At 41.8% G+C, this 25,669-nt stretch overlaps 1 protein-coding gene across 6 annotated transcripts in view; it reads left to right on the top strand.

The window, feature by feature from the left end:
* The window catches only part of RAI14 (retinoic acid induced 14), a 144,245-nt gene that overhangs the window by 9,350 nt on the left and 109,226 nt on the right, over positions 1-25,669 (top strand). For all 6 annotated transcript variants that reach the window (XM_087443174.1, XM_087443176.1, XM_014781574.2 and 3 more), the window contains exon 2: positions 16,148-16,231. In XM_087443174.1, the coding sequence (XP_087299300.1) occupies positions 16,196-16,231 (36 nt within the window). In that variant the 5' untranslated portion in view covers positions 16,148-16,195. The remainder of the gene's footprint in view (positions 1-16,147; positions 16,232-25,669) is intronic.

The raw sequence follows: 25,669 nt of genomic DNA on the forward strand, positions 1-25,669 counted from the left end.
CTCATGGACAGTGGGTTGCATTGTCTTTCTTCCTTACAAAAGGCAACCAGAAGGAGAATACAAGCTAGGACCCAGCCACAGGCATATGCTGTGGCCCTGAGGTCCTGCATGGAACCACGTCAGAAAGTCCTCACACAGGGCTGGTGGTGAGTGGCCTACCATCCTCTCTCCAAGTGAATCTTATTTCAGGCCTAGTCCACCTTCATCATGGGTGCAAGTAGATTCAGATGCTCTCAGAACCTTCTTGGATCTTTGTTTAAAAAAAAAAAAATCCTTAGTTTTTTTTTTGGAGGGGTAGCTGCATCATTTTTCTCTTTTAAGAAAAAAAATTTCACGTTTCTTTCCTATGAGCTTTTTTCTTTAATTGGAAAAAACTATTCAAAATATAGGCATAGAAAACTAACCAATATCTGTATTCCATCCAGGGTTTCCTAGGAGTTGTTTTTTTTTAAGGAAAAATTCATTTCTGCCACTAACCGTGTGTATACATGTAGTCAGCCATGTTGATCAGCTCCTCGCTAATTAGATTCTTTGTACGAGGTACGATGTTATACCATGTTGGGTGTGCTGTTCGTTTACTTCTTCTGTTGCTTTTCCTCTAGAGTTTCTAAAAGCCAGAAAGAGATTTCCTCAAAATGCCTCCTATCCCAGCCTGTCTCCTGGCCAATCTGTTGAGGGCTGTGTTACTGTTTGGCAACAGGCTTGCTTTCTTCTTCTCCTTTAAAACAACCCCTGATTATTTTAAGTGCATACCCCTTGGAACAAAGCGCATTTGATTCTCATTACATTGCAAGTGGGTGTTGATATCCACTGAGGCAAAAGAAACAGAGCCGCTCCCTCTATCCTGGTGAGATCTGCCTCGGGGTGAGGTGGCAGCCTGCCGGCCATGGGTGCTTCTGTGTGTAGCTTCCAAAACAAAGTCACCTGCACTCCCCCTATTCCTGCCTCATTGGGTGATAGCTTTTACAATTCTACTTTCATTAAAATATTGGTGCTTTTAATTGTCCTGAAGAATTACAGTATTTCATTTTTCACAGCTTGGAGAGATTTGTTATACAGGGTATTAGAACAATTTCTTAAGGAACAGAAATGTCCTGATGATAGAGAAGCATGTAAGTATCTAGAAGTTCAGCTTTTCCAAATTGTTGCCAAAACATGGAAAGCTTCACCCCAATCTGTAGTTTACCAGCTCAGCTAAGTATAAAAATAGCCCCTTCACTTGTCTGTAATTATCTTTACATTTTGTCTGTTATTGACTTGGTATCCTTAGCAAGCTGTATGGAAAAGGATTTTTTGACTTGTGAGTTCAATATGTTTATTCATTAAGCATATGCTCCATGTATGAAAAGGATAAAGAAGTAAAAATGCTACCCGCCCCTGGAGTGAGGCAAGGGTGTGTGAGGGAGGGCGAACAGCCAGAAGGAGTGTCTTTTCCAAATTGGTCCATTCAGAGTTCCTAGAGGGAGTTCTGTATGTGCCAGCAGCAGATCTGAGGACAGTTCCATCCTTAAAGGCAACTAATTTTGTGAGGAAGATTAGCCCTGAGCTAACATCTGCTGCCAATCCTCCTCTCTTTGCTAAGAAAGATTGGCCTTGGGCCATCATCCATGCCCATCTTCCTCTACTTTACATGGGACGCTGCCGCAGCATGGCCCCACAAGTGGTGTGTTGGTCTGTGCCAGGGATCTGAACTCGTGAACCTTGGGCCACCGAAGCGGAGCACGCAAATGTAACCACTACGCCACTGGGCCGGCTGCTAATTTTTTTTTAAGTGCTAAAAATGTTGGTCTGCTGGCCAGACTTTTTTATTATTAATGTTGTCTGATATGCAGCCCATTGTCATGTTTCAGGCGCTGGAACTGAATCTGAATTTAAATCCAGCCTCCTCCATTTATAAACTGTGTCATCTCGGCCAAATAAACGTTCAGTTTCCTGGTCTGGAAACTGGGAATAATAACAATAGCATCTAAGTCTGAAGTAGTGTGAGCATTAAATGAGATAATACTTATTTGTAATAAAATAGTAAAAAAATAAAATTTCGCAGAGTCATCATTAAAGTAAACGATAGCGATTGTGGCTGTTATTATTGCCAATGTTATCATTCTACCAAAGAACTGCTGATATATTGGCCAGTGATTATGCTTGCCATTATAATCTAGAGCACTAAAGAGGGATTGCCCCATATGCCATCGCAACACATCTGCCTTGCATTATTTGTGCAGTTCACAACTATTTTCCCCTGTATTATCATTCCTCCAACAACTTGTTTCATTCATAATCTAGGCACAGAGCAGTAAATTGTGGTTAAAATAAAGATGGTGATACTTAGAATGAAGTGAGAGGGAAGTTAGATTCCCTGTTGAATCCTTTGGAATTGTCCAGTTGTCAACAGAGAAAAATATAGACATGTTTTCTGAACCATATATAACAGAGTAATAGTTGAGTTTGCATAGACATTTGTCAGTCTTGAGTGAAATAAAATTGTTGGTTAATCATTCCTTCTTCTGCATGTGGCAGAGTGAATCTTTTAAAGTACAACTTTTATTATTAACTTGGGCTATTTACTAGATCTGAGTTTTATGATTTTATGATAGTAAGCGAATGTTAAACATGGTAATATGATAACATACATTTTCTGCTTAATTTTATGCCTGCCTTCCTAGTAATAAGATGCTATTATTGCTATAAATGGATGCTGTCATCACAGTCTTTGGAGGGAAAATCTAAATCATCATTGTCTAATAGAAATACAAGCAAGCAACAAATACAAGACAGACACATAGGTCATTTTAAATTTTCTAGTAGCCATAAAAAAAGGAAAAAAACAAATGAAATTAATTGTAATAATATATTTTGTTTTACCTAGTATATCCAAAATATTATCAACATGTATTCAATATAAAACTTATGGATGATATAGCTGACATTTTCCCATAGTAAGTCTTTGAAATCCATTGTGTGTTTTCCACTTACAGTGCATGTCAGTTTGCTCTAGCCACATTTCAAATGCTCAGTAGCCACAGTACTAATGGCTAGAGTACTGGATAGCGCTGGTCTAAGTAATATGTCATCTTGAGGGTTCTGGAGTCCCAGCACATCTGACACCTAGAATGCTCTCGGTAAATGCATGTTTGATTAAGGTTCCCTGTGTCTTTACCCAGTTATCTGGGATTTTGCCCTCAGCTTTAAGCATTTTTTTAGAGAAATACAATAGCTTCATCACAAACTGAGTGCGCGTGATATAATAGACATTTGCGTTTTTGGTTTACAAATCTGTATCTCTCTGCTTTTGTACAAGTGCATTAACCTACATGGACCATTTTCTTTTCTTTTTTTTTTTTTTTAACAGTAAGACTGATTTTTATAGGCAGGGGTTCGTATGATTGACATTTCTACATCCCCTGTGTACTTGGCCCATAGTTGGTATTGAGTGCATATGAGTAAATGAAACAAACAGTATAGGTTTCTTGTTTTTCCTCTTAAATTGCAAGTTCTTGAGTACCCATGCTATTTTTACTCTGTAAACCCTTTTAGCATCAGGTGCAAGGTGTGTGGATTTGTGGATGTGTGTGGGGCATGCAGGGAGCGTATGAAATCTTTCTGACTATTCATGGAAGATTCCCAATCTTTCATGTTAAAGCTGTATGCTTCTTATCCCTAACCACAGAAAATGGTTGAAAATTGAAATATAGTAGGTCCAGGGTATCAAATTCAGTTAACAGAAGTTTGTCCTCACTAGGCAGGCAGTTCTAGGCCCTCCATGTAGGACAGGCATGGAGCAGCCTGGGGCTTCTAATGGAGAAAGATCTGAAAGTCTTTTCCATTTGTACTGCCAGGGCAACAGTGTGGCAAATCCAGGCTGGCATAGCCCCTCGGGAGTGAGGCTTTGATGACTGAGCCACTGTGTCATGCTTCTCTTTCAGGTGTCTTGTTTAGAATAAATTAGGGTGAGTGACAGTGTGTTTGCATATCATATCTTCAGTGCTACTTAAGGATTATCCTTGGGCCTTGGGGCCTTCTGGTCCAGCTGAACCTCAGCACCCCACCGCCTACCCCAAGGCAGCTTCCCCACTGGCTGCCCCTCTCTCCTAGTTCCCTCCTATCCTGAGGGTTTTCCTTATTCAGCCTTAGCCTCAGCTCTGAGAACAGCTTCCTTGTCTCCCTCCCTTGTCCCCCTTAGCTTTGTGGAGCCAGGTCACTTAGAGAGCAGAGGAGGTAAGGTCGACCCTATGGGCAGCCCGGATCCCTCCTGGACCCAGCTGTTACAGTGCTTTTTTTATTCCATGAGGGTTTTAAAATAGTCTATTGCTATTCATCTCGAGTTAATTGTGATTGTTTTCATTGTTGGCTGGTTCCTGTGGGACAGCCAAAGAGCAGTCCATACGTTCAGAATGGCAATAGTCCAGAGACCCACGCTGGGCTTGCTGGCAGGTCTTCTGCGGTGACTGGAATGATGGAGGTAAATAATGAATGCAGCACTTTGGAGTGGGGGGTGGGCAAGGGCGTGCAGACTGGGCCAAACAGATGGGGAGCGGCTGATAGCCAAACAAATGAGTGATAAATACGCCCTCCCTAACCTGCAGGTTCAAAGGGGTCACTGTTGGTCATCCCGATGTATTCAGCCAAGTTAGACTCCGGAGTGTTTATTTCACTTCTGTAGGTTCGTGAAGTGAATTTAGCCACTGGCTTCAGAAATGCTCTGAACAGACAGAAATGCAAACTGTAACTGTGCTGTCGAGGTTCTAGGTCCCTCTTTTACTGTGGGTCTGAGATGACAGCCTGAGCCAGATCAAGTAGGTGAGAAGACCCCAAAGGATTTGTCAGTACTCTTGGTTGCAAGGGGCAGAAACCCAACTTGAATTAGCGTAGGCCAGAAGGGGAGTGTTTTGGCTTATGTGACCCCAAATCCTGGGCTAAAAGGTTGTGGCTATAGCAGGGCCTGGGGGCCCTGGAATCAGGGGCCCCTTGGTTCCCTCTCACAAAACAGCTTTCTGCACAGAGCTAGAACTGGGTCTTGGGTAGCTGCTAGGTCCACATTTTTCTAGCTTCTCCACCAGAGAGGAAGGTCTCCCCTTCCCTTCCTCTCTCTCTTCCTTTTCTTCCTTGCACCTCCCCCTTCCCTTGTCCAACTCTGGAAATCCCAGGGAGAGTCTGAATAGCTTTGCTGAGGACACATTCCCGTCTCTGGGGAACAGCTACAGCCAGAATATAACCCGGTTGGTGTGTGGGGTTGGGTAGGAGGGACAGTTTTCTAAAAGAAAAGGAGTGTAGTTATCAGAAGAAGGTTGGGCACTGAAGATCAAACAAGACCTCATAGGTGTACTAAAACATGCAGGGTGACATTGTTATGCTAAAGGAAATGAAGAAACCTGCCTTCAAGTGAGTATGCGTTCCCTCTCTGTTGGACTAGAGATGAGGAACATGCTTTTTTGAATACATGGTTTGAATGACATGTCTTCTATTGGGGCAGCAGAAATAATTTCCCTGCTCTCCACCCACTCCCTCACTCCTGCTCCTAGGGCATCAGAGTTCGCAGTCTTTTTTTTTTTTTTTTTTTGTGAGGAAGATTGGCCCTGGGCTAACGTCCATGCCTATCTTCCTCTACTTTATATGGGACGCCACCACAGCATGGCTTGATAAGCAGTGTGTAGGTCCGTGCCCGGGATCCGAACCTGCAAACCCCTGGCCACCAAAGTGGAGCACGTGAACTTAACTGCCACGTAACCGGGCCGGCCCCAGAGTTCACAGAATCTGTTTTATTAACTTATTTTTCCTTTATTCTGAAACGTATTTGAGACGCTGGATGACTGAGCAAAGAAATTCAGCAGTCCAAACAGAACCATTTTGATCAGTGTAAATGACATTTCCAACATTCCAGAGTGTGAAGAGTCCAAGTTATTCCCATTTTGAAACCAAGTCAAAGAACCAATGAAATATGTGGTAAGCCAACACTTGGCAATTAAATCTTTCTAGAGTTAAAACAAGATTTAAATACAACCATAAATGGAGCCTACCCTCTCACTCCCTCTAAAGATATTTTTCACTACCTAACAACTTTGCATATGGACTTCCTTTTTACTTTTTGTATTTGATCTCTCTTTTTTTTTTTTTTTTTTGCTGAGGAAGATTCATCCTGAGCTAACATCTGTTGGTAATCTTCCTCTTTTTGCTTAAGGAAGATTCACCCTGTGCTAACATCTATGACAGTCTTCCTCTACTTTGTATGTGAGTCGCTGCCACAGCGTGGCCGCTGATGAGTGGTGTGGGTCTGTGCCTGGGAACTGAACCCAGACCACCGAAGTGGAGCGCACTGAACTTAACCACTAGGCCATGGGGCTGGCCTTGTATTTGATCTTTTTAAAAACAGCTTTGCTGAGGTATGATTTACATTCCATAAGCTTCACCAATTTTAGTATACAGTTCATAATTTTTAGTAAATTTATAGAGCTGTGTAATCATCACCACATCCGGTTTTAAAACATTTCCATTACCCCAAAAAGATCCCTCACGCCCGTTTGCAGTCACTCTGTGTTACCATTTCTAGCTCTAGACAACCACTAATCTACTTTCTGCCTATCAATTTGCCTGTTCCAAATCTGTCATACAGATGGAATCTTACAGTATATGGTCCTTTATATCTGACCTTCACTTAGAACAATGGCTTTGAGCTTCCCCCATGTTTCAGCGTGTATTGGAATTTCATTCCTTTTTAGTGCTGGATAGTATTCCATTGTATGAGGATGCCACATTTTGTTAACCTAGTTGATGGAAGTTTCAGTAGTTTTATCACTTTTTCACAATTACGATTACTGCTGCTATAAGCATTCATGTACAGATCTTTGTGTGGACATGTTTTTGTTGGCAAGATACATAGGAGTGGAATTGCTGGGTTGTATGGTGAGTTTATGTTTAACTTCATAAGAAACTGTCAAACTGCTTTCCACAGTGACTTTTTGCTTTCCACATTTTATATTTTCACCAGTAATGTTTGAGGATTAGACTTGTATTGTTAAACTTGATTGGTTCTCTCGCATTTCAAGATGGATGAAACCCAAGGAATGGACTTGGGAGGAAGAAGCAAAGGTGCATAGCACATATGTCTTGCCATTTGGAGTTGATTACTAGGTGTGTGCAGGGCAGCTTTTTTTTATGAGAGAGGAAGACGGTGGTGTGTTTAGACGGTACTATTGACATCAACATCAAAGATTTGGAAACATAGAATAGGAAGGGCATTTTAGAGATACCTTAAATATGACCTCAACACGAGAGATAATCCCATAGAGTTTCTTGTCTTAGAATCATTTTTATATTCCAGAGGTAGCTTGTTTTGAATAAGCCCATGCTTTTTAAATTGGATGGATTTAGGATATGAGGTAACCTTGGGGCTTTTCTTTGGTAGGCTTATTGGAGCATGTGAGTAGCAGATTTGATAGACAAGATAGTAATGTTGCCAGAGCGCTGGCCAATTTCATATCAGTGCTGCTGGCTCTGACTGATTCATGGACCAAGATCGGTCCTGGTTGATGGCAGGTTTTATTTTTAAAGAAAATGATGTACTTGTTTCTCAAGAGAAATGTCATCCCTAGATAAAGGCAAGTTGTGAATATATGGAAGGAGATTAATGTTCTCAAGAGAGTTTTACTACATGATTATGATGATACAATATCTGAATGACATTTATGGTTTAAAAAGAATGTGGTCATTTATTTTCTTGGGGAAAAAAAAGTGAGATATGAGAGTATTTTAGAAAAGATCCATTGCCAAAATGAAACTATTGCTTATGTCTTTTCTTCCCCCTAAACTTTTCCCTTCTTTCTCATCTGGGCAATCTTTTAGCAAACCTGCACCTTAGTTAATTCATAAAAAAGATGACATATATGAAAGCATCCAGCCCATAATTAATGCCCAGTAAAATTTGCTTGCTTGTTTACTCTTTCGTTCATTTGTTCATATGTATCTGGTTTGCTGAATAAATAAGCCTCCTAGGATGTAATTATAAGGCAGCTTTGTTTTATGTCCCACTGTATCTTTAAAATTTATTCAGTGAAGTTAGTATATCCGTTGCCTCCAGATGAAATCGATGACTTTTCTGATTATTCTTCAATTTAAAAAAATTCTACAGTCAATTTCAATTGCTAAATACTTTTTTGTTGAAGTATAATTGACATATAACATTAGTTTCAAGTGTACAGCATAATGATTTGATATTTGTACATATTGTGAAATGATCACCACAATAAGTCTAGTTAACATCCATCACCATACATAGTTACAAAATTTTTTTCTTGTGATGAAAACTTTTAAGATCTATTCTCAGCAACTTTCAAATATGCAATACAGTATTGTTAACTATAGTCGCTATGCTGTACATTACATCACCAGGACTTATTCATTTTATAACTGAAAGTTTGTACCTTTTGACTCCCTTCACCCATTTTACCCACCCCACCCCGCTAGATACTCTTAATTTAGAACTTAGAATGTCCAATTTCAAATAAGAATATTTAGTTAAAATTTGATATAAAATAGAGTATCTTTCCTTTCCACTCTTTCCCCTGCTATCCTGCTGCCTCCAGCTAACTGTCATGGTTTATGTTCCCTCCAGGATTGCAGTGGTAAAACTAGGGTTGGAGTGGGGGAGATGAGTGATAAGAGGGACAAGGAAGTTCTCACTTGGGTGATACTTTGGCAGATACTGCTGTGCTCTCTGAGCCTGACAGGTGTTTTGAGCTGACTCTTGCTCTTGGGCTCTTTCTGGGGGTGTTATGGCCTGAAATGTGTCTCTGTAAAATTCATATGTTGATGTCCTAATCCCTAGTACTTCCGACTGTGACTGTATTTGGAGACAGGGCCTTGAAAGAAGTAATTAAGGTAAAACAAAGTCATGTGGGTCGGCCCTAATCCAATGTGAGTGGTGTCCTTCTAAGAAAGATTAGGACACACTCAGAGGAAGGCCATGTGAAAACAAAGGGAGAAGACAGCCAGCCATTTACAGCCACGGAGAGAGGCCTCAGAATAAAATCAACGCTGCTGTCGCCCTGATCTTGGACTTCTAGCCTCCAGAACAGTGAAGGATATAAGTTTCTGTCATGTGAGCCACCAGTCTGTGATACTTTGTTATGGCAGCTCTTGCAAACTAGTCCAGGGGGCCTTTGGAGATTCCTCTCCCCTCCTTGCTCCACTCCTGGGCCATCACTGAGGACCTCTCCCCTGCAAATCCCTTGATGCAGGTGATATACTCGCTTCTGGTTTGTTGCTTCTCCATTTGGGAATCTGCTTCTCTCTGCCCTCTTCGCCCTTCTAATCTACTCTATTAGATAGGATCTAAGACAACTTACTACCCTCTGTTGTGAATTATCTACAGAAAACATGTGTCTATGCTCAAACTCCAGCATTCAAGCTGATCACAACCCAGCAGCAACCTCTCTTCATTCCCATCCTCACAGCATAGGCCAATTTCTCCCCCACCTTTTAGATTTTCCAGGCAAGGATCAGACACCTTGTCCAGTCTCTCTAAGTGTTCCTGGAAGCGTCTCTCGTGAGGCTGAGTAGAGGTGGTGGGAATCATTGCATAGTTCTCTGCAAAGAAAGATCCTCCCCAGTCTCCGCACACTCTGACCCTTTTAAACGCTGGATGTGAGTGAGCGGTTCAAGAATCTTGTTACCAGTTTTCAACTAAATCTTTTGAAAATTTGCGTCTTGGATTGGCCACTTAATGAAGTGTCTGTTGTATCTTTCTGTTTCCAATTTAACACTTAGTGCGCATTCATTCATTTACTCAGCCATAGTGAACTTGCACTGAGTGTTGACTATGGAGAGAGTCTTGCTGAGGTTAGAGGTGAGGACTTGGGCCCATTAAGATGGACTTTTGCCTTATTAAGAAGCTCCCAGAATCTCATGCAAAATAACAGAACAGGCAGGTTGATTTGGGGGAATCCTTGGCCTGTCCCACAGCTCTCTCCAGTATCAGGCTGATAAAATCTCTATCCTAAGAACTTGCCCCCCAGGGTTCTATTTGATGATCCTTGCTCTCTGTTGACTCTAGCATTCCATTATTCAAAATGGTCAGCTCCCTTGGCTAAGCTCATCGTGTGGTTGGGGAGACGCTGCTTGAGGAGCATAGCAATGAGAGAGAAGAGGGCAGGCAGGAGGGGAAAAAAGAGGGGCAACCTGTTAAGACTTCATAGGCCAAATGAGTTGGGTTTATTATTTTTTTTTAAGAACTTCTTGGTGCTTTCATATGTACATGATGAAACCTAATCATTATGCTGCACTTAACTGAAATCCCAGGGCAGCTAAACTATGTCAAGGTCCTTACCCTCATCAGTGCATTTGGGACCAAGGAGATCCTTGCTGAGGTCAAAGGTGAAGTGCAAAGGCTATCCTGGTGCCTAACCTATATCTTTGTCCTACACATTCATTTATGAAACATTTATTGATTATATGCCAATGGCCAGCGCCCAAGTATAAGCAAAATGAAAATCCTACCCTGAAAATCTGCCATCCCAAAGTAAACAAGCAGTCTGAGATATACATTTTCAAATTTGCTGAAAACTGGTAACAGGATTCTTGAACCCCACTCACTCACATTCAGGGTCTAAAAGGGTCAGAGTGTGTGGAGATTGGGGGAGGATCTTTCTTTGGAGAGAGAACTATGCAATGATTTCCATCACGTCTCCTCAATCTCATGAAAGAGGCTTCTAGAGCCACTTAAAGAGATTGCACAGACATCTTACCCTTGCCTGGAAAATCTAAGATGGGTGTGCCCTGTCTTGTGGGAGAAGACTGACAAGATGCCTTTCCTTTTCAGCTTGCCCAAATAGTGAGTTTCCTTTAAGGCGAGTTAGACCCCTACCCCTATTGTGAAGACTCGGATTTTTCCCAGACCTCAAAGATTTCCATTCTTTGAATTCCTGCAGTATTTGACACCTAATTATTAGATGGTTTGGTATCATTCTCTACTCCCACCCTGGTTCAGTTTTGAATCCTCTCTGGTACCTGCTCAGAGTTCCCATAACCTAAATGTCTGTATGTGTTTAAAATTCTGTCTTACTAAGACAAGAGCAAATCTGCTGTGGATAAAGTAAATTGGGTGAGGGAGAACGATACTCACTGGCTTCTGCTTCCCATTCTTATATTCTTTATTCCAGAAGCAGTGACATAAGTCGTAGGCACAGCCCTATCCAAGAGGCAGAGACTTGGAGCAGCTTCTACCCCTGGGAGGAGTTCAGATGGCATGAGGTGCCGTGTTGTCAGGGAATCTTTATTGGGAAGGTTGGTCTGGAGAGACCTTTTACAGAATGTATTTATTTTGCCAGATTGAGAGAATTGACTGTTTATACAGCTTTTGGTTAAAATTCTATTTTTGTGGCAGAGCAGTTATTGTCTGAGGAAACAATCAACTACTTAAGGGAGAAGAGGTAGATGCTGGCGAGCAGAGAAGTATTTTTAGTTCCTCACATTTGTTCAATGCCTTCTTCAGTGTTTTGGATTTTAAGTCTGATAATCTTTTAACTTGGAAGAAAAAATTCTGAAGCCTATCTGGGGCACGCATTAGTGTTCTGGTGTTGCTGAGCATTCTGTAGAAGTATTTCCACATTCCGTGGTGGAAGAATTAGTTAGCGAGAGGCCGTTGTTATTTACTCTGCTCCTCTAATGCTGCAGTGATTCAGAGGGAATTATTTTAAACCACTGCCCTTGAATCCTGTGGTATGGTGTCTTAGATGCTAATGTATTTTTGTGATTCAGGCAAATGTACATGTGTGTACAGCTACCATGTGCCTTTGCGAGTTAATCTTGTTCCTTAGTGGTCGTGGGTAACCAGCTAGTTGCTCTCCTAGGATTTAGAGTATATAGAGGGCTCCCCTCTCACTTTCCACAATATTTTGAAAGATTAAAACATAGTCAATGCTCAAAAATATTGATCTAGCATATCTACTTGTATAATGTCTCTAGATTATTTTCAATGAAAGTGTCAATTATAGGTATGGTATCATCGAGTCTAGAACCATGGTTCGCCAATCTAGTTGAGCATCCAAATTACCCAAGGAGTCAAAAAAAATTACAGATTTCTGAGCTCTGATTACAGAATCAGAATACCTGGCTGGGGCTCCAAGAGGACCCTCATGGGCTGATATAATTGGCACCACTGCCTTATGAAATAATCCGTGGGTCATAGGTGGGGGTGGGTGTGGGTGGGAGTAGGAGTAGTTTGAAAATAGAATAGAGAAGAGAGGAACTTTTTTTCTAACCACTTCAACCAGGGGTGGGTTGTGGTAGAGAAGTAGCTAAATAAAATCTAGAAGCAACCACGTTTTAGCATTAAGGGCATTGCTTGTTAACCTTTTGTTCCTTTGAAGTTCTTTTTCAATCAGTCCAGAGGTTTCTAACCTGGAATTTTCCTAACTCTAAGAATTGGAGAAGGTAATGGATATTTAATAATCTATTTTTAAAAATATAACAGCTTTGTTGAGATGTAATTCACATTCTATTCAATTCACCCACTTAAAGTGTACAACTGAATGGTTTTGGTATGTTCACAGGTTGTACAGCCATCATGACAATGAATTAAGAACATTTTCATCACCCCAAAAGGAAACCTCATATCCATTATAAGTTATTTTTAATACCCAAAGAAATCTAACTTATTAGTCCATAGTAAAGCTCTATAGGTTAATAACAAGGTTTTTTGATTCTGGCTAGAGTTATATCAGATAAGAGTATCTCATGTTAAGCTTTGATTGAGAGTTATATTATCGTTAAAGGGAAAATGGATCAATAAACTCTGTTGGGGCCAGTCTTGCTGATGAGAGAACAGCAAGGCTGTGCATCTCTATACTGTCCCATCCTCCCCGATCGACTCGACGTCACGTGATGACTGGAGACCCGTGATGGAAGCCGTGTTTCAGTGACTTCTTTTGGATTGAGCAGGGAATAGACTAATATTTCTGCTCAGTGGGTAGATATGCTTTATTCTGCTTGAGATGGGAGAACTTGGTTCAAACAGCTTTTCCCATGTGTCTGTCTTATTGTACTGCTGCTGCACGGTTAATTCAGCTACACTGCAGCTCTTTTGAGCTAAATATCTTGACTAAATGACCTTTCCAAGGACTGCTATTAGTGTAACCTCACTCTATTGATAGATGTCACTTTACTCAAGAAAGCCCGTAGCCCGTAGGCTTTGGAAGTTTGGATTTGGGAATTGGAGCTGTAAGATTCCAGCTGACCCAAGGAAGGCAAGTCCCTGATTTACTGGGTTGTCTTGGGGAGGAGGAGCTGCTGGGGCAGAGGAAGCCCAGTATCATTTCAGGGGCAGGTTACTTCCCACTGGTCATGGTTTCCAGGTTTTAGATCCTTTGACAAATACAGGAAAGCAGTGGTCTATTACTAACTTTAATTATCCTCAGCTGTAGTTCTTGTTTCTGGAGTTACTATTCTGTAGGTTTCCAGAACTTCTTGACCCTTGACCCCTATCTCTGTCATCCTGGAGTTACACCCATGGACCACCCAGCTATGACACACCCAGAGCCATAACTCCAGGAAGACATTCATTTCACAGCTAATACCTTCCCCTGGGAATTTTTGGAATTAGTTGCTTTATTTATTTAATCCTCTTCAAATAGGAGTTTGCATACTTCTCATTGCCATGCTTAAAAGAAAAAAGAAAGACAAAGACAAATATACACAAAAAACTAGTATGATGCCCATGGAAACCCCCATGACCTCAAACAAAAATCTTACCCACCTCGCCTAAGACATTATGTTCTATGACTGAAGGAATGCTTTGGGTGGGTCCACCTTGGTGGGCTACACAGTTTGTGGATTATCCAAGCTTTGTCTTCTCTTTTCTCCCTTTCCTGTTGCATGAGTTTAGCCTCTTTCCTTGGTTGTTAGCACTTCACCCAGAGGGTGGCAGGAGTTGAACTCGAAGGATGATTTCCATTTTCTAGCTACAGTTGGTGGAGAACCATGAGCCAATAGCAGTTTGGGAATATCTGGTTATTATTATTTCTACTTGGATTCATCGAAAGGGGGTTTGTTTTGACAGGAAAAAGGGCTGTTTTATAAACCAGCCCAACTTTGACAAGTGTATTCCCTTGTTCCATCCACTTCAATTCTAGGTTCTCAAACTCCGGTGTGCAAAAGATTCAACCAGGGAGATTCCTGGGTCCTGTCTCATGAGATTCAATTTCCTTAGGGTGTAGACTAGGATTTTACATTTAGCAAATTGTCCCCAGGTCTTTCTGATGTAGATTAACTAGGAGCGAGCCAACTTTGAGAAACACTGTCCCGGAGTTTGTACTTTGCTGTTCAGGTGCCAATCCAGCCTTCTTTGTGGTTAAATCCTTGGCAATTAATAACGTGTAATTACAGTGTGTATAGTTTCCAAGGCAACACGCATGCTGTCACTCCTGCCAAGGCTGGGTGTGCACCACTACCACAGCCTCCAGGTTAATGTTATCGAAGTGCTTTATGATGACCAGATTGTCGTGCCATTCATCCAAGGGCCTTGCTTAATGGCAGCAGCAATAGTGAAAGTAAACACATTAGAAGCCAGAGAGTCCTTGGACAACTTCTGGAGGTGGCGACAAGGACATCAGGAGGGATGAGTACAGCCATTCAGTTGCCTGCATTTTTTCTTCCTCTAGCTCCTCAAATCACTTTAGTCCAGAATGGTAAGTCCAGATGGAGGAACACGAGATGACTTTGAAAGGCTTTTTTTTTTTTTTTTTAAAGATTTTATTTATTTTATTTTTTCCCCCCAAAGCCCCAGTGGATAGTTGTGTGTCGTAGCTGCACATCCTTCTAGTTGCTGTATGTGGGACTCGGCCTCAGGATGAACGGAGAAGTGGTGCCTCGATGCGCACCCGGGATCCGAACCCGGGCCGCCAGCATCGCAGCGCGCGCACTTAACCACCAAGCCACAGGGCCGGCCCTGAAAGGCTTTTGAAGGAGAATGGTCAGCTATGGTAAACATCTGACCACTGTTTCTTAGTTCTCAGTGATTAGTACAGTTAAAGTTCACCTGTTCTCACTTTGTCAGGTAAGGCTTAAAGTTATATTTCTTGAGCACTTATGATCCTATATATGATGGGAACTTGCACATAGATTTTCTTGCCTTTTTGACGTAAATGCAAAAGTTGCACACTTCGTACATTTTCCAGGTTTAAGGATGAAAAAAGATGAAGTCCATACCATATTTTAGTACTGGATTCCACTTATTGGTTTTAGTTTTAAAGCTGTAGGGCAGTAGAAAAATCATTCAATTCCCAGTCAGACTTTGGGGTCTGGTTCTGAATTCTGTCATAAACAGGATTTGCGACTGCAGGCAAGTTTCCTAACTTCTCTGAGACTCCGTTTCTACCTCTGGAAATGAGGGGCTTAGATGGGATCAATAGTGTTAACTTTCGAAGAGTGACACCCCCCTTGCAAAATCTTTCTTCCATGAAAAAAATACACACGTACTTAAGAAAATTACATTCACTTTCCAGGGGACCATAGACCCCTCCTAAGGTGATTTCTCAAGACTTTTCCAGTTTCTACTCAGAATTGCTGGGTCCCACAAGGACCTAGGGAGTCTTTCATTGTTTAAAGTGGCCTCCTGAGAAATGAGGTATTTGATGAGGGAGGTTTGTTGTTCCTGGCATTTTTTCCCTAAGTGCCCTGGGCATTTAGAAGGAGAAAAAAAAAGAAACCACACTGAGAAAAATAAATAGGGAATGAATGGCATCTGGAATATGAATTGCTTTCCTTATCATTCTTCATCACTGTGGCCCTTCAAATAGAGGTGGATGGGATAATTGTAACATGAAGGACGCGTAGAAGAATTAGTTCAGCACACAGATACTGTATTTTGTACAATGACAGTTAAGCAGTTACTTAAACTTGTTCTACTTTTAATGTTTGGGAAGTTGGGCTAGAACTTAAAGTTTTGGTTGACTTGAAAATGTCAAAAGGTTCTAGGGAGTATATCATGAGTGGAAATAACATGTTCTTTACCACTTCTTGGCTCTGAACTCTGGCCACCTTCCTAACTCAACACCAATCTCCTATCCATGGCCTAAAGTTATAATCCAATCAGGAGGGGATATCTGTAGTATTTGTTTGAAAACCTAGATACTTATTTACTTTTTCTTTTTCTGCTTAGGTGTTGAAAAATCTCCTCTAGAGCTTTGGAAAGCTGAATGAAGTAAACATGAAGAGCTTGAAAGCGAAGTTCAGGAAGAGCGATGTAAGTACGCTGTGACTCACGGTCTGGCCGCTCCACCCGTGCTCCCGGAGCTTCAGGAAGAGTCCCACTCCTGCCTTGATAAGGCGCTGGGTTAATCAACTGTAGAAGCCAGAAGCACTCGGGGCCCCGGCCCAGGGTGGTTTATGTGAATGGCGTGCTCCAGGTTCCTTGCTGTTTCTATGAATAGCTTTCAAAAGTGACATTTTTTAATACCTGGGGTCTGTGCCTTGTAAAGAAAGAAACAGTCAAATTAAACATCTTAAAGAAAATAATAAACCTCGGTAAAAACCTCGGTATTTCTAAAGTCCCCCAAATCTGACTCAGAATGTCATTTTTAGAGGAAGCTAGTCTCATGAGAGTGGCTAAGGAATTAGGTATTAGCACGATTTGTCTTTGGCTTTAGGAAACTTTTTAACTCTCTGTTAAGGCTTTTGTGGCAAAACAGCAGTATCTATTGCTGCCTGCACCTTTACTCCCCCTGAATTCCTGGGGTTCTTACTCATTTGTTATCCATCATAAAAGACGGGATTAGAGGAGCAAGTTATGATGTCAGAATTATGAAACAAAGTCTCCCAATGGAGAAAAATAACATAGCAGCGGGATTATACACAATGCTATTTTAACAAAAGGTCACCTCGTAAACCCTGCTGGGATTCCAGTCTTGTACTAGCTGTGATCCAGATGCTTCGAGCAGAATTGTTGAATGGGCGAAATTCATGGAAGTGTATTAGATGGAAGCGGAGATATGTCACCCTCATGATGGGCTTGCTCAGCTATCATTTAAAATTAGATAATTAAAGGTGAACCTGGATTTTATTGCTTTGCAATGAATTATATGACAGCTTGGCACAACTGCATTTTTGCAATAAATGGAGGCTGTGTTTTTTACGGCTAACATGTCACACGCACACCTCCTTTTGGCTGAAGCTTATCTCCAGAGGCTGCACATGACATGTAAGTTACTGCCCTGATAAGACCCAGACCAGAAGAGATGCTTGTGGGATGATTTAAAAATCTTCTCTTACTTAACGGAAGTTAGAGCAAGAAAGGGTTTTTAGGAAAACGTTCGTCTTACTTGCTCATTCTTCAGGTAAGTTAACTGGAACTCAGAGAATGTGAAGTGACTTGGCCAAAGTCATCCAACTAGTCTTTGGCTGGTGAGCCTTGGTCATCTGATTTCCTTAGCCCTTGTCCCTGCCATTCCTCTGAAAAACCCCATTCAACTTCTCCTCTGCTTACCGCCGTATGATAACTCCAGCTCGTACATCTCATTTGGCTCTCAGTTAAGAGGAAAAGGCAACTAAATGGAAAATGTTGCCCACTTGAGCAGATATGGGTTTATAAATTGTGCGACCAGGTTAACAAATGTCTTTTCCATTCTGAGGGAATTTGGGTAGCTTCCATTTATACAAGTTGAGATTATTTTAGCAAAATTTAATCAGTCTAGAGTTCTGTAATAAATGAACGGGTACAAGGGGAAATGAGAGGCACATAAACTTTTGGTTTAAAAATTAAAAACTGGTGGCATTAGAGAGGGTGTTGCTGAAGTCTAGTTTTTAAATAAAAACTGAAATATTTCCATGATAAAAAAAAAATCACAGTAATAACACTATTAAGAGCTTCTGGGATTTGGCAGCAGAAAGGCTGTGATTTTGGCAGAGCTAAGAGAAAAAATGTTAGAGGAGCAAGCTTGGGGGAGAGGAGCAAAGGAAATTGATAGAATGGGGCCAGATGATCGAATGGCTCCCCAAATTCATCCCAAATTTCTTCCCAGAGTCACACTACTGTACAGCTAAATGGAGGGAATAAAAACAGAAAACCATTTCAAGCCCCAGTTTGTTCATCAGCCATATGATAATAATAACTAACCAGTATGGAGTATTTACTATGTGTCAGGTGCTGCTAAGCTCTTTGTGTGAATTTGTTTAATCTTGCCATAGACCTTATGTGGTAGGTATTATTGTTGGACTCATTTTATAGATGAAGAAACTGAGACCTAGGGAGGTACAGTAACCTCTCTGGGTTCTTAGAACTCTTATGTTGTAGAACCAGTTTTTGTGCCAAAATAGCCCGATTCCAGAGCCCAGATTTCCTGAAAGAGGAATTTTGGATGGAGATTTGATTTTATGAAACAGTAAAATCTAGGGAGTCACTTGGAAAAGCGACTTTGGACGTAGGTTTGTGGCCTTGGGCAAGTCTTTTACCTTTCCTGAAACTCAGGTTCCTCCCCTGAAATGTGGAGAAAATAATATGAGCCTTACAAAGTTGCTGTGAAGGTGAAATGTGCTAATGTGTGTAACACACACATCTTAGGGCCTGGCACTCAGGAGATGCTTGGTAAATATTTACTCCTTTGTCTTAATCAGAAACCCATGATAAAAAGTAGTTTGAAAGTGTATATGGTCTGGAGAGCAGAATAATCTGGTAACAGTTGCTGCCTCTGAGGGAGAAACTGAGAGCTGGGAGTGAGTGGGGGAGGGAGGCTTGATTTTCAATGCATGCCTTTCAGTTTGAATCTTTTTTGTATATGTATCTGCACAGACATGTATCACTTCTTACAAGAAAAACAAGTTTTAAACTGTTTATATTCAGTTAAATGAGCCAAACTATAATCTTCCTTACCCAAAGTGAGTGGTCTCTCTCAAGGAATGATCCTAAACTATCAGCCATCAAATTTTCCCTCTTGTCTTTGGGTGAGGCTGAAAGAATGGGGAAGAAAGGGTTCTTTGTGTTTCTGGAGGGTAGGAAAAAGAGAGATCGCAGATCATGTTCGCACTTTCATAAAGAGAAGGCAGGTGACCCACTGGCATGATCTCGTTTCAGCCAGCCTATTTCTGGGAGGTCTGTAGCCAGATCAGTTTGTGGCCATTGAGAGCAAAACCCAGGAGTGAAAAAGGACAAGAGTGGCCCAAAGGAGCCCCCCGTGGATGGCCTTAAGGCCCCTCTGCTACTCCAGGACCATCATGCGGGTAGAGATTTAATCTGAGTGTCTTTTCTGGAACGCTTCAGATGGCTACCAAGTCAAGGACGTGTTTATGTGCGTGTAAGAGGGGAATGAGCCTGGTTCTGTGGGCTGTGGTTAGATAATGTCATTGTCTAGTTGCTCTCACCCCTGAACATATTTGGGACCCTGCAGATAACCCACAGAGGCCAAAGACAGCTGTGGAGCTAAGCACTTGTCCTTCTACAGTGGGTGACATTTGTCAGTTCACATTTGTAGGTTTATTTGGGGTGTCCTTAAACCTGAGTTAGATACTAGAGAAGATATAGAAGAAATGTGAAGTATGCTTCTTGTCTTGAAGAAGCTCATAAACCAAGGTGAGAGGAGAAAAATTACATGCAGGAAATAACAAAGGCAAAATACAAATAGTATGGAATATTGATATTAAGGAAACATTCAAGATGATATAACCAGTTAAATTGTGGGGTCTGGATGATAAATGCTGTAGATTTTCAGACAGGGATGAATCACTGGAAAAGGGAGAATTTGGGGGAGGTTTACAGAGGTGGTGCTTCTTCCAGGCCTTGAGGATGGGTAGAATTTGGAAGGATGGTTGGGAGAGGAGGAGAGGGTAATGTAGGGGAGCCAGCCATGTATCACAGTGGGTAGACTCTCTCTCAAAAAATTGCCTTTGACGTGCAACATAGTAATACTTGAAGAGCCCAGGAGAGCGCCCTTGGCATGGCTCTGAGTCGTCTTTTAATAAGAACACCATAAATTTTTCATTCTAGTTTTAAAAATGGATATTCTTAACTTTTCTGCTTATAAAATGAGCACCGAGTTCTAAATCATCATTATTTATATCTTCTATGACTATAGTTTGAAATGGCTTCTTTACCTCTTTAAATATTTGCAGCAACTAGTACGTGGTTCCACGTGGAAAAATGAGCTGTCATCATGAGAAATGAGGCCAAGAAGGTTGGGATTTCCCTTTGCTAATAAAATGCTCAGGCTTCTGGAATTTCTTTGTAAATGCCAATTTTTAGTGCCTTGAGCAAAATGGGTGGAGGTTGAGAGATGGGAAATGGGATTGAAAGATCTTTGTAACAAATCTTGAGAAATGCCTCTCAAACAGGATCGAGGCCTTCAGAGTTTACTTTGTGGGTGTGTGTCGAATTTTATGAAAGATTTGTTCCCAGTTATGTTTTTCATCCTAATAGGGAAGCCACGGATATTCCATAACAAAATCAAAGCAGCCAATTCGAAATGGCTGGCTCCATGAGAGATTAAATTGATGGTATTTCTTTATGTAGCGGCTACTAACAATTGTAGCTTTCAGCCAAAGAAGTTCACGTACCCCGTGAGTCTTGAGGAACCAGACACATCCTGCTCAGACAGGAGTTTGAATTTGTTGCCTGTTGAGAATAGCTCTCACGAAGGTCGATAATTGACGTCTCTGCCAAGGTATTTTTTCAAGGCGTTTTTAGTCGTTGATAGTTAAGTTTTTACAGATGCCCAAGCCTCCCTCCCCCACCACACACACACACACACACACACACACACACACACACACACACACACACACAAAATGGGAATATTTAAAACCCAAGTCTCTGTTGAGAGGAGCCTTCGCCAAATCTATTGTAAACTAAGCCTCTTTTTTTTCATGAGCATAATTTTAAAGAGATGACCTTTTTGGGTGGAGGTATGAGACTTGTAAACTTCTGGAGAGAAACTCAGCCAGGTTGGCTACATATTTTCCAGGTCTTGTCAGCCTTCTTAAATGGGGAATCTGCTTGCTGCCTGAGTTCACCTTGTGTTAGTGTCCTAGGGCTGCTGTAAACACAAACTGAGTGGCTTAAACAACAGAAATTTACTGTCTCAGTTCTGGAAGCTGGAAGTCTGAGAACAAGGTGTTGGCAGGATTGGTTCCTTGTGAGGGCTGTGGCAGCGAATCCGTTCCATGCCTCTCCTAGCTTCTGGTGGTTTGCTGGCATTCATTGGCTCGGCGATGCATCACCCCGATCTCTGCTCATCTTCACGTGGTGTTCTCCCTGTGTGCATGTCTGTCTTCAAATTTCCCTTTTGTAAGGACACCAGTCGTATTGGATTAGGGCCCACTCTAATGACCTCATGTTTAACTTGATTACCTTTGTAAAGAAACTATCTCTAGATCAGGTCATATTCTGAGGTACTTAAGACTTCAACTTATCAATTTTGGGGGGTTATACCATTCAGCCCAAAACATACCTCCATGCCTTTCCATCCTAGAGCAATTTCTCTGAAACTCTGGCATCCCCTCACTGAGCATGCATGCTCACTCATAGATCTTAGCTCCACAGTTCCTGCATCTTTTGGACTCCTTTCAGTGTCTAAGTGAGGCCAGAGTATCACGGTTTTTTAGTGGCTGTCACTGCCTAATACATAATATTAATAGCAAGAGTCAACATGCATTGATTACTGACCTACTACAACAGAAATAAGAAGAGTTCTCTTTTACTGATGGCTCACTGTGTGCCAGGCTCTGTACCAACTCCTTTACATGCTCTTTGTCATGTAGTGCTTACAAAATTCTATCCGGTAAAGACCATTGTTATAGTAGCATTTTACAGAGGGAGAAATTAAGGTCAAGGGAGTTTAAGTAACTTGGCCAAAGTCACACATTTGATAAATGGCAGAGCGATCTGGACCCCGGTGGTTCTTGACACCAGAGCTTGCACTGTCAACCGCTGCACACACTTGCTGACATAGGTCATTCACATCCCTAAATTCCAAACCTTCAAACTGCGTGAGATAAATTCTGCTCTATTGCCTAAGCGTAAGGAGGCATACAATGATTTTGAGTCATTAAGAGTGCTACCCATAGCAGCAAAGCTCACCTATATTAGTGTTGTTCCCCGTGGCAGGGGAGGATCTGGGGAAATCCTGGGTGGTGTGTTTCCTGAGAGGCAAATGCACTTCAGACTTAACTTTTAAAGCAAGAGAGAACAGATGCTGTTTCTGCTCTCCCACTGGAGCTCATAAAACGTTTCTTTTAAATGGAGCCCTCTTTCTGGCTAATTGGATCACAGCTTCATTCTAGTTACCCCTGACCGTAATTCCAGGAATTCTTGGTTAAACCTGATATCATTCCAGCTGCAGCTGAAGACCAGTATGAAACTCAGAACCTGGCCCCTACACTTGGGGAGATCTGATAGTCTACACAAGCAGTGAAGCATCTAGGTTATGACCTCTTATCTCTTTATTCTGAATTAATTACCTAATCATTTCGAACTGTTGCTGACCTCGATGTTTTTTTGTGTGTGTGTGTGAGGAAGATCAGTCCTGAGCTAACATCCGTGCTAATCCTCCTTTTTTGCCCCCAAAGCCCCAGTAGATAGTTGTATGTCGTAGTTGCACATCCTTCTAGTTGCTGTATGTGGGACGCGGCCTCAGCACGGCCGGACAAGCAGGTGTGTCGGTGCGCGCCTGGGATCCAAACCTGGGCCGCCAGTAGCAGAGCGCGCGCACTTAACCACTAAGCCACGGGGCCGGCCCCCTGACCTCGACATTTTTTGTTTGATGAATTCTTGTATATAACTTCTCCTTGGGAGTGAAATAGGAATTGCTTCTAAATTCATTCTATAGAGATTTTCAGTTGAGTTTCCACCCAAAGATCATTGCTGTATAGAGGTGGTTATTTTCGTTTGTATGGCAATAGATGTCAGCATTAGCCAAAAGCCCAGAATGTCTATAAAGATGACGTTAGTGACTAGCCTTGACTTTCCTTCTGTTTGAGTCCCTCCCTCCTTTTAAACAAGGAAAGTCAGTGTGTTCTGATCAACTTGATTATCCACTTGTCATTTTTTAACACATTAATGAAAAATATTTTCACATTTTGGGAAGCACTGCCTGAAGAGATTTCATTTTTTATTTCTCAGGAGGACAAATGATCTGATGGTCTCTGCCTCCCTCCTTCCTCCTGGGCTGTCCAGTGGGCTAGCTGGCTGGAAAGTGTAGAGATTTATCATATGGGAATAGAACAAGAAAAAGCCTGGGGAACCACATGTTCTCCTTGGATGGGTTCATTCTGAGATGTATTTCCTAGTGCTGAGAATGTTTCTATGGCAATTTTTCAAACTTGGCCTCCGTTTTTGGAGGGTTTTTTCCTGGGAGTCAGTGTGAATTCATGAAGCTGTTCATTCTTTGAAGGGTTGTTTCGTAACTGAGAAGCTACAGAGTCTTTCTATGAGGTCCTAATGGATACATTTATTATGATATAGGATAAGGAGTAACAAAGTACCCTGAAATCAAATAAGACAGTTGTTTTCTTCTCAAGTAAAAGTTTCAAGCACTCCAGGGCTAGCAGGACAGTTCCGCTCCGTAGATTCATCCAGGGACCCAGATCCTTCTGTGATGTCTTTTGCTGCCCTCCAGAGCTGTGCTGTGCATTGTGGTTGCCAACCGCCTCATGTGGCTCTTGAACGTTTGAAGTGTGGCTAGTCCAAATTGAGATGCTCTGTAAGTGTAAAATACACACCAGATTTCAAAGAGTTAGTAGCAAAAAAAAGAAAGTGAAATATCTTAATAATTTTTTATAATTACACATTGAAGTGCTAATATTCTGGACATATTGGACTAAGTAAATATATTAAAATTCATTTCAGGGGGGCTGGCCGCATGGCATAGCGGTTAAGTGCACACGCTCCACTGCTGGCAGCCCGTGTTCGGATCCCGGGCGCGCACCGATGCACTGCTTGTCAGGCCATGCTGTGGTGGCGTCCTGTATCAAGTGGAGGAAGATAGGCACAGATGTTAGCTCAGGGCCAATCTTCCTCAGGAAAAAAAGGAGGATTGGCATGGATGTTAGTTCAGGGCTGATCTTCCTCACAAAAAAAAAAATTCATTTCACCTGTTCTTTTATTTTTTTTTAATGTGGCTACTAGAAACTTTAAAATGACTTAAGTCTTGCATTATAATTCTTTTTGACACACTGGTCTAGGATGTTGTTTATGTTGCATATTCTGCATGCAAGTCTTCAGAAGCCAGAAAGAGGGAGAATGAAATACAAGCATCTTCCTTTTTAAAGGATGTGACCCTGATGGTGCACAAATCATTGTCCTCACATGGAACTGACAAGACCTTGGTCAGATGCCCCCACCTAGCTGCAAGGGAGACAGAGAGGCAGGAAAGCATTTTCTCTAGCTGGCAGCCGCAAAACCAGCTAAATCTTAATGGATACCGGAGAAATTTAACTCAGTGTTATGGGTTGAATTGCTGCCCTGCCCCCAAAAGATATATTGAAATCCTGACTCCTAGTACCTCAGAATGCGACCTTATTTGGAAATAGGTCCTTATAAAGGTAATCAAGTTAAAATAAGGTTATTAGAGTGGGCTCTAATCCAATATGACTTGTGTCATTATAAAAAGTGGAAATTTGGAAACAGAGACAGACGTGCACAGAGGGAAAGACATTGTGAAGAGACATAGGGAGAATGCCATGTGAAAATGAAGGCAGAGATCTGGGTGATGCATCTATAAGCCAAAGAATGAACACCAAAGATTGCCAGCAGACCACCAGAAGTGAGGAGATGGCCTTGGAGCAGATTCTCCCTCACAGCCCTCAGAAGGAACCAACCCTGCCGACACCTTGATCTTGAGCTTCTAGCCTCCAGAACTGTGAGACAATAAATATCTGTTGTTTCAGCCACTCAGTTTGTGGTACTTTATTGTAGCAGCCGTAGGAAATGAGTATACTCGGCCACAGGCAATTTCCACAGCGAGTCTCGTCTGATAGTTGGATCACAAAGGTGTGCCGAATGTTTTTAGTTTTGATTACTTTTACCCCAGAAATGAATATCAGTTACTATTTGCCCAATTCCCCATTGTACTGTTGGTGGAAGCCTATTGCAGCATGCTGTTTCAGGTGAAGTTACATGCCTTTTCCATGTTAGAAATGGAAACTGCTCCTGAGTGTTAGCCGCTGGTGACATTAGGTTATCAATCAGACTTCTCCTTTTAGTTCAGTAATAGGTTGGGTGACCTGATTTGATAAGAGGTGGGATTAACAGGGCCTGTGTTAAGTATACCATTTATGGTCATCAGTTTGGGATTGTTACACAAATAAGAACTGTCATGACTTAATCCACACCTTCACAGGAAAGTTTGGGAATGCTATCAGCCTACAATTATACATTATAAATTTAGTTTTAGGTTATACCAAGTGTGTGTATTCAGTCAGCGTGTAATTTATGAAATTGTGAAATATGAGGATCCTTAATTTTATCAGTTAATTTCATTTGAACACATATGCCAGTTTGACTCTCAAATTGTGGGGCTTAGAATTCTGAGATTTGGGCCAGCCCCGTGGGTTAGCGGTTAAGTGCGTGCGCTCCGCTACTGGCGGCCCGGGTTCGGATCCCGGGCGCCCACCGACGCACCACTTCTCCGGCCATGCTGAGGCCGTGTCCCACATACAGCAACTAGAAGGATGTACAACTATGACATACAGCTATCTA

The sequence above is a fragment of the Ceratotherium simum genome, chromosome 18 (genome assembly GCF_057802395.1).
Source record: "Ceratotherium simum simum isolate JZ-2026a chromosome 18, ASM5780239v1, whole genome shotgun sequence".
In the NCBI taxonomy this organism is placed as follows: Eukaryota; Metazoa; Chordata; class Mammalia; order Perissodactyla; family Rhinocerotidae; genus Ceratotherium; species Ceratotherium simum.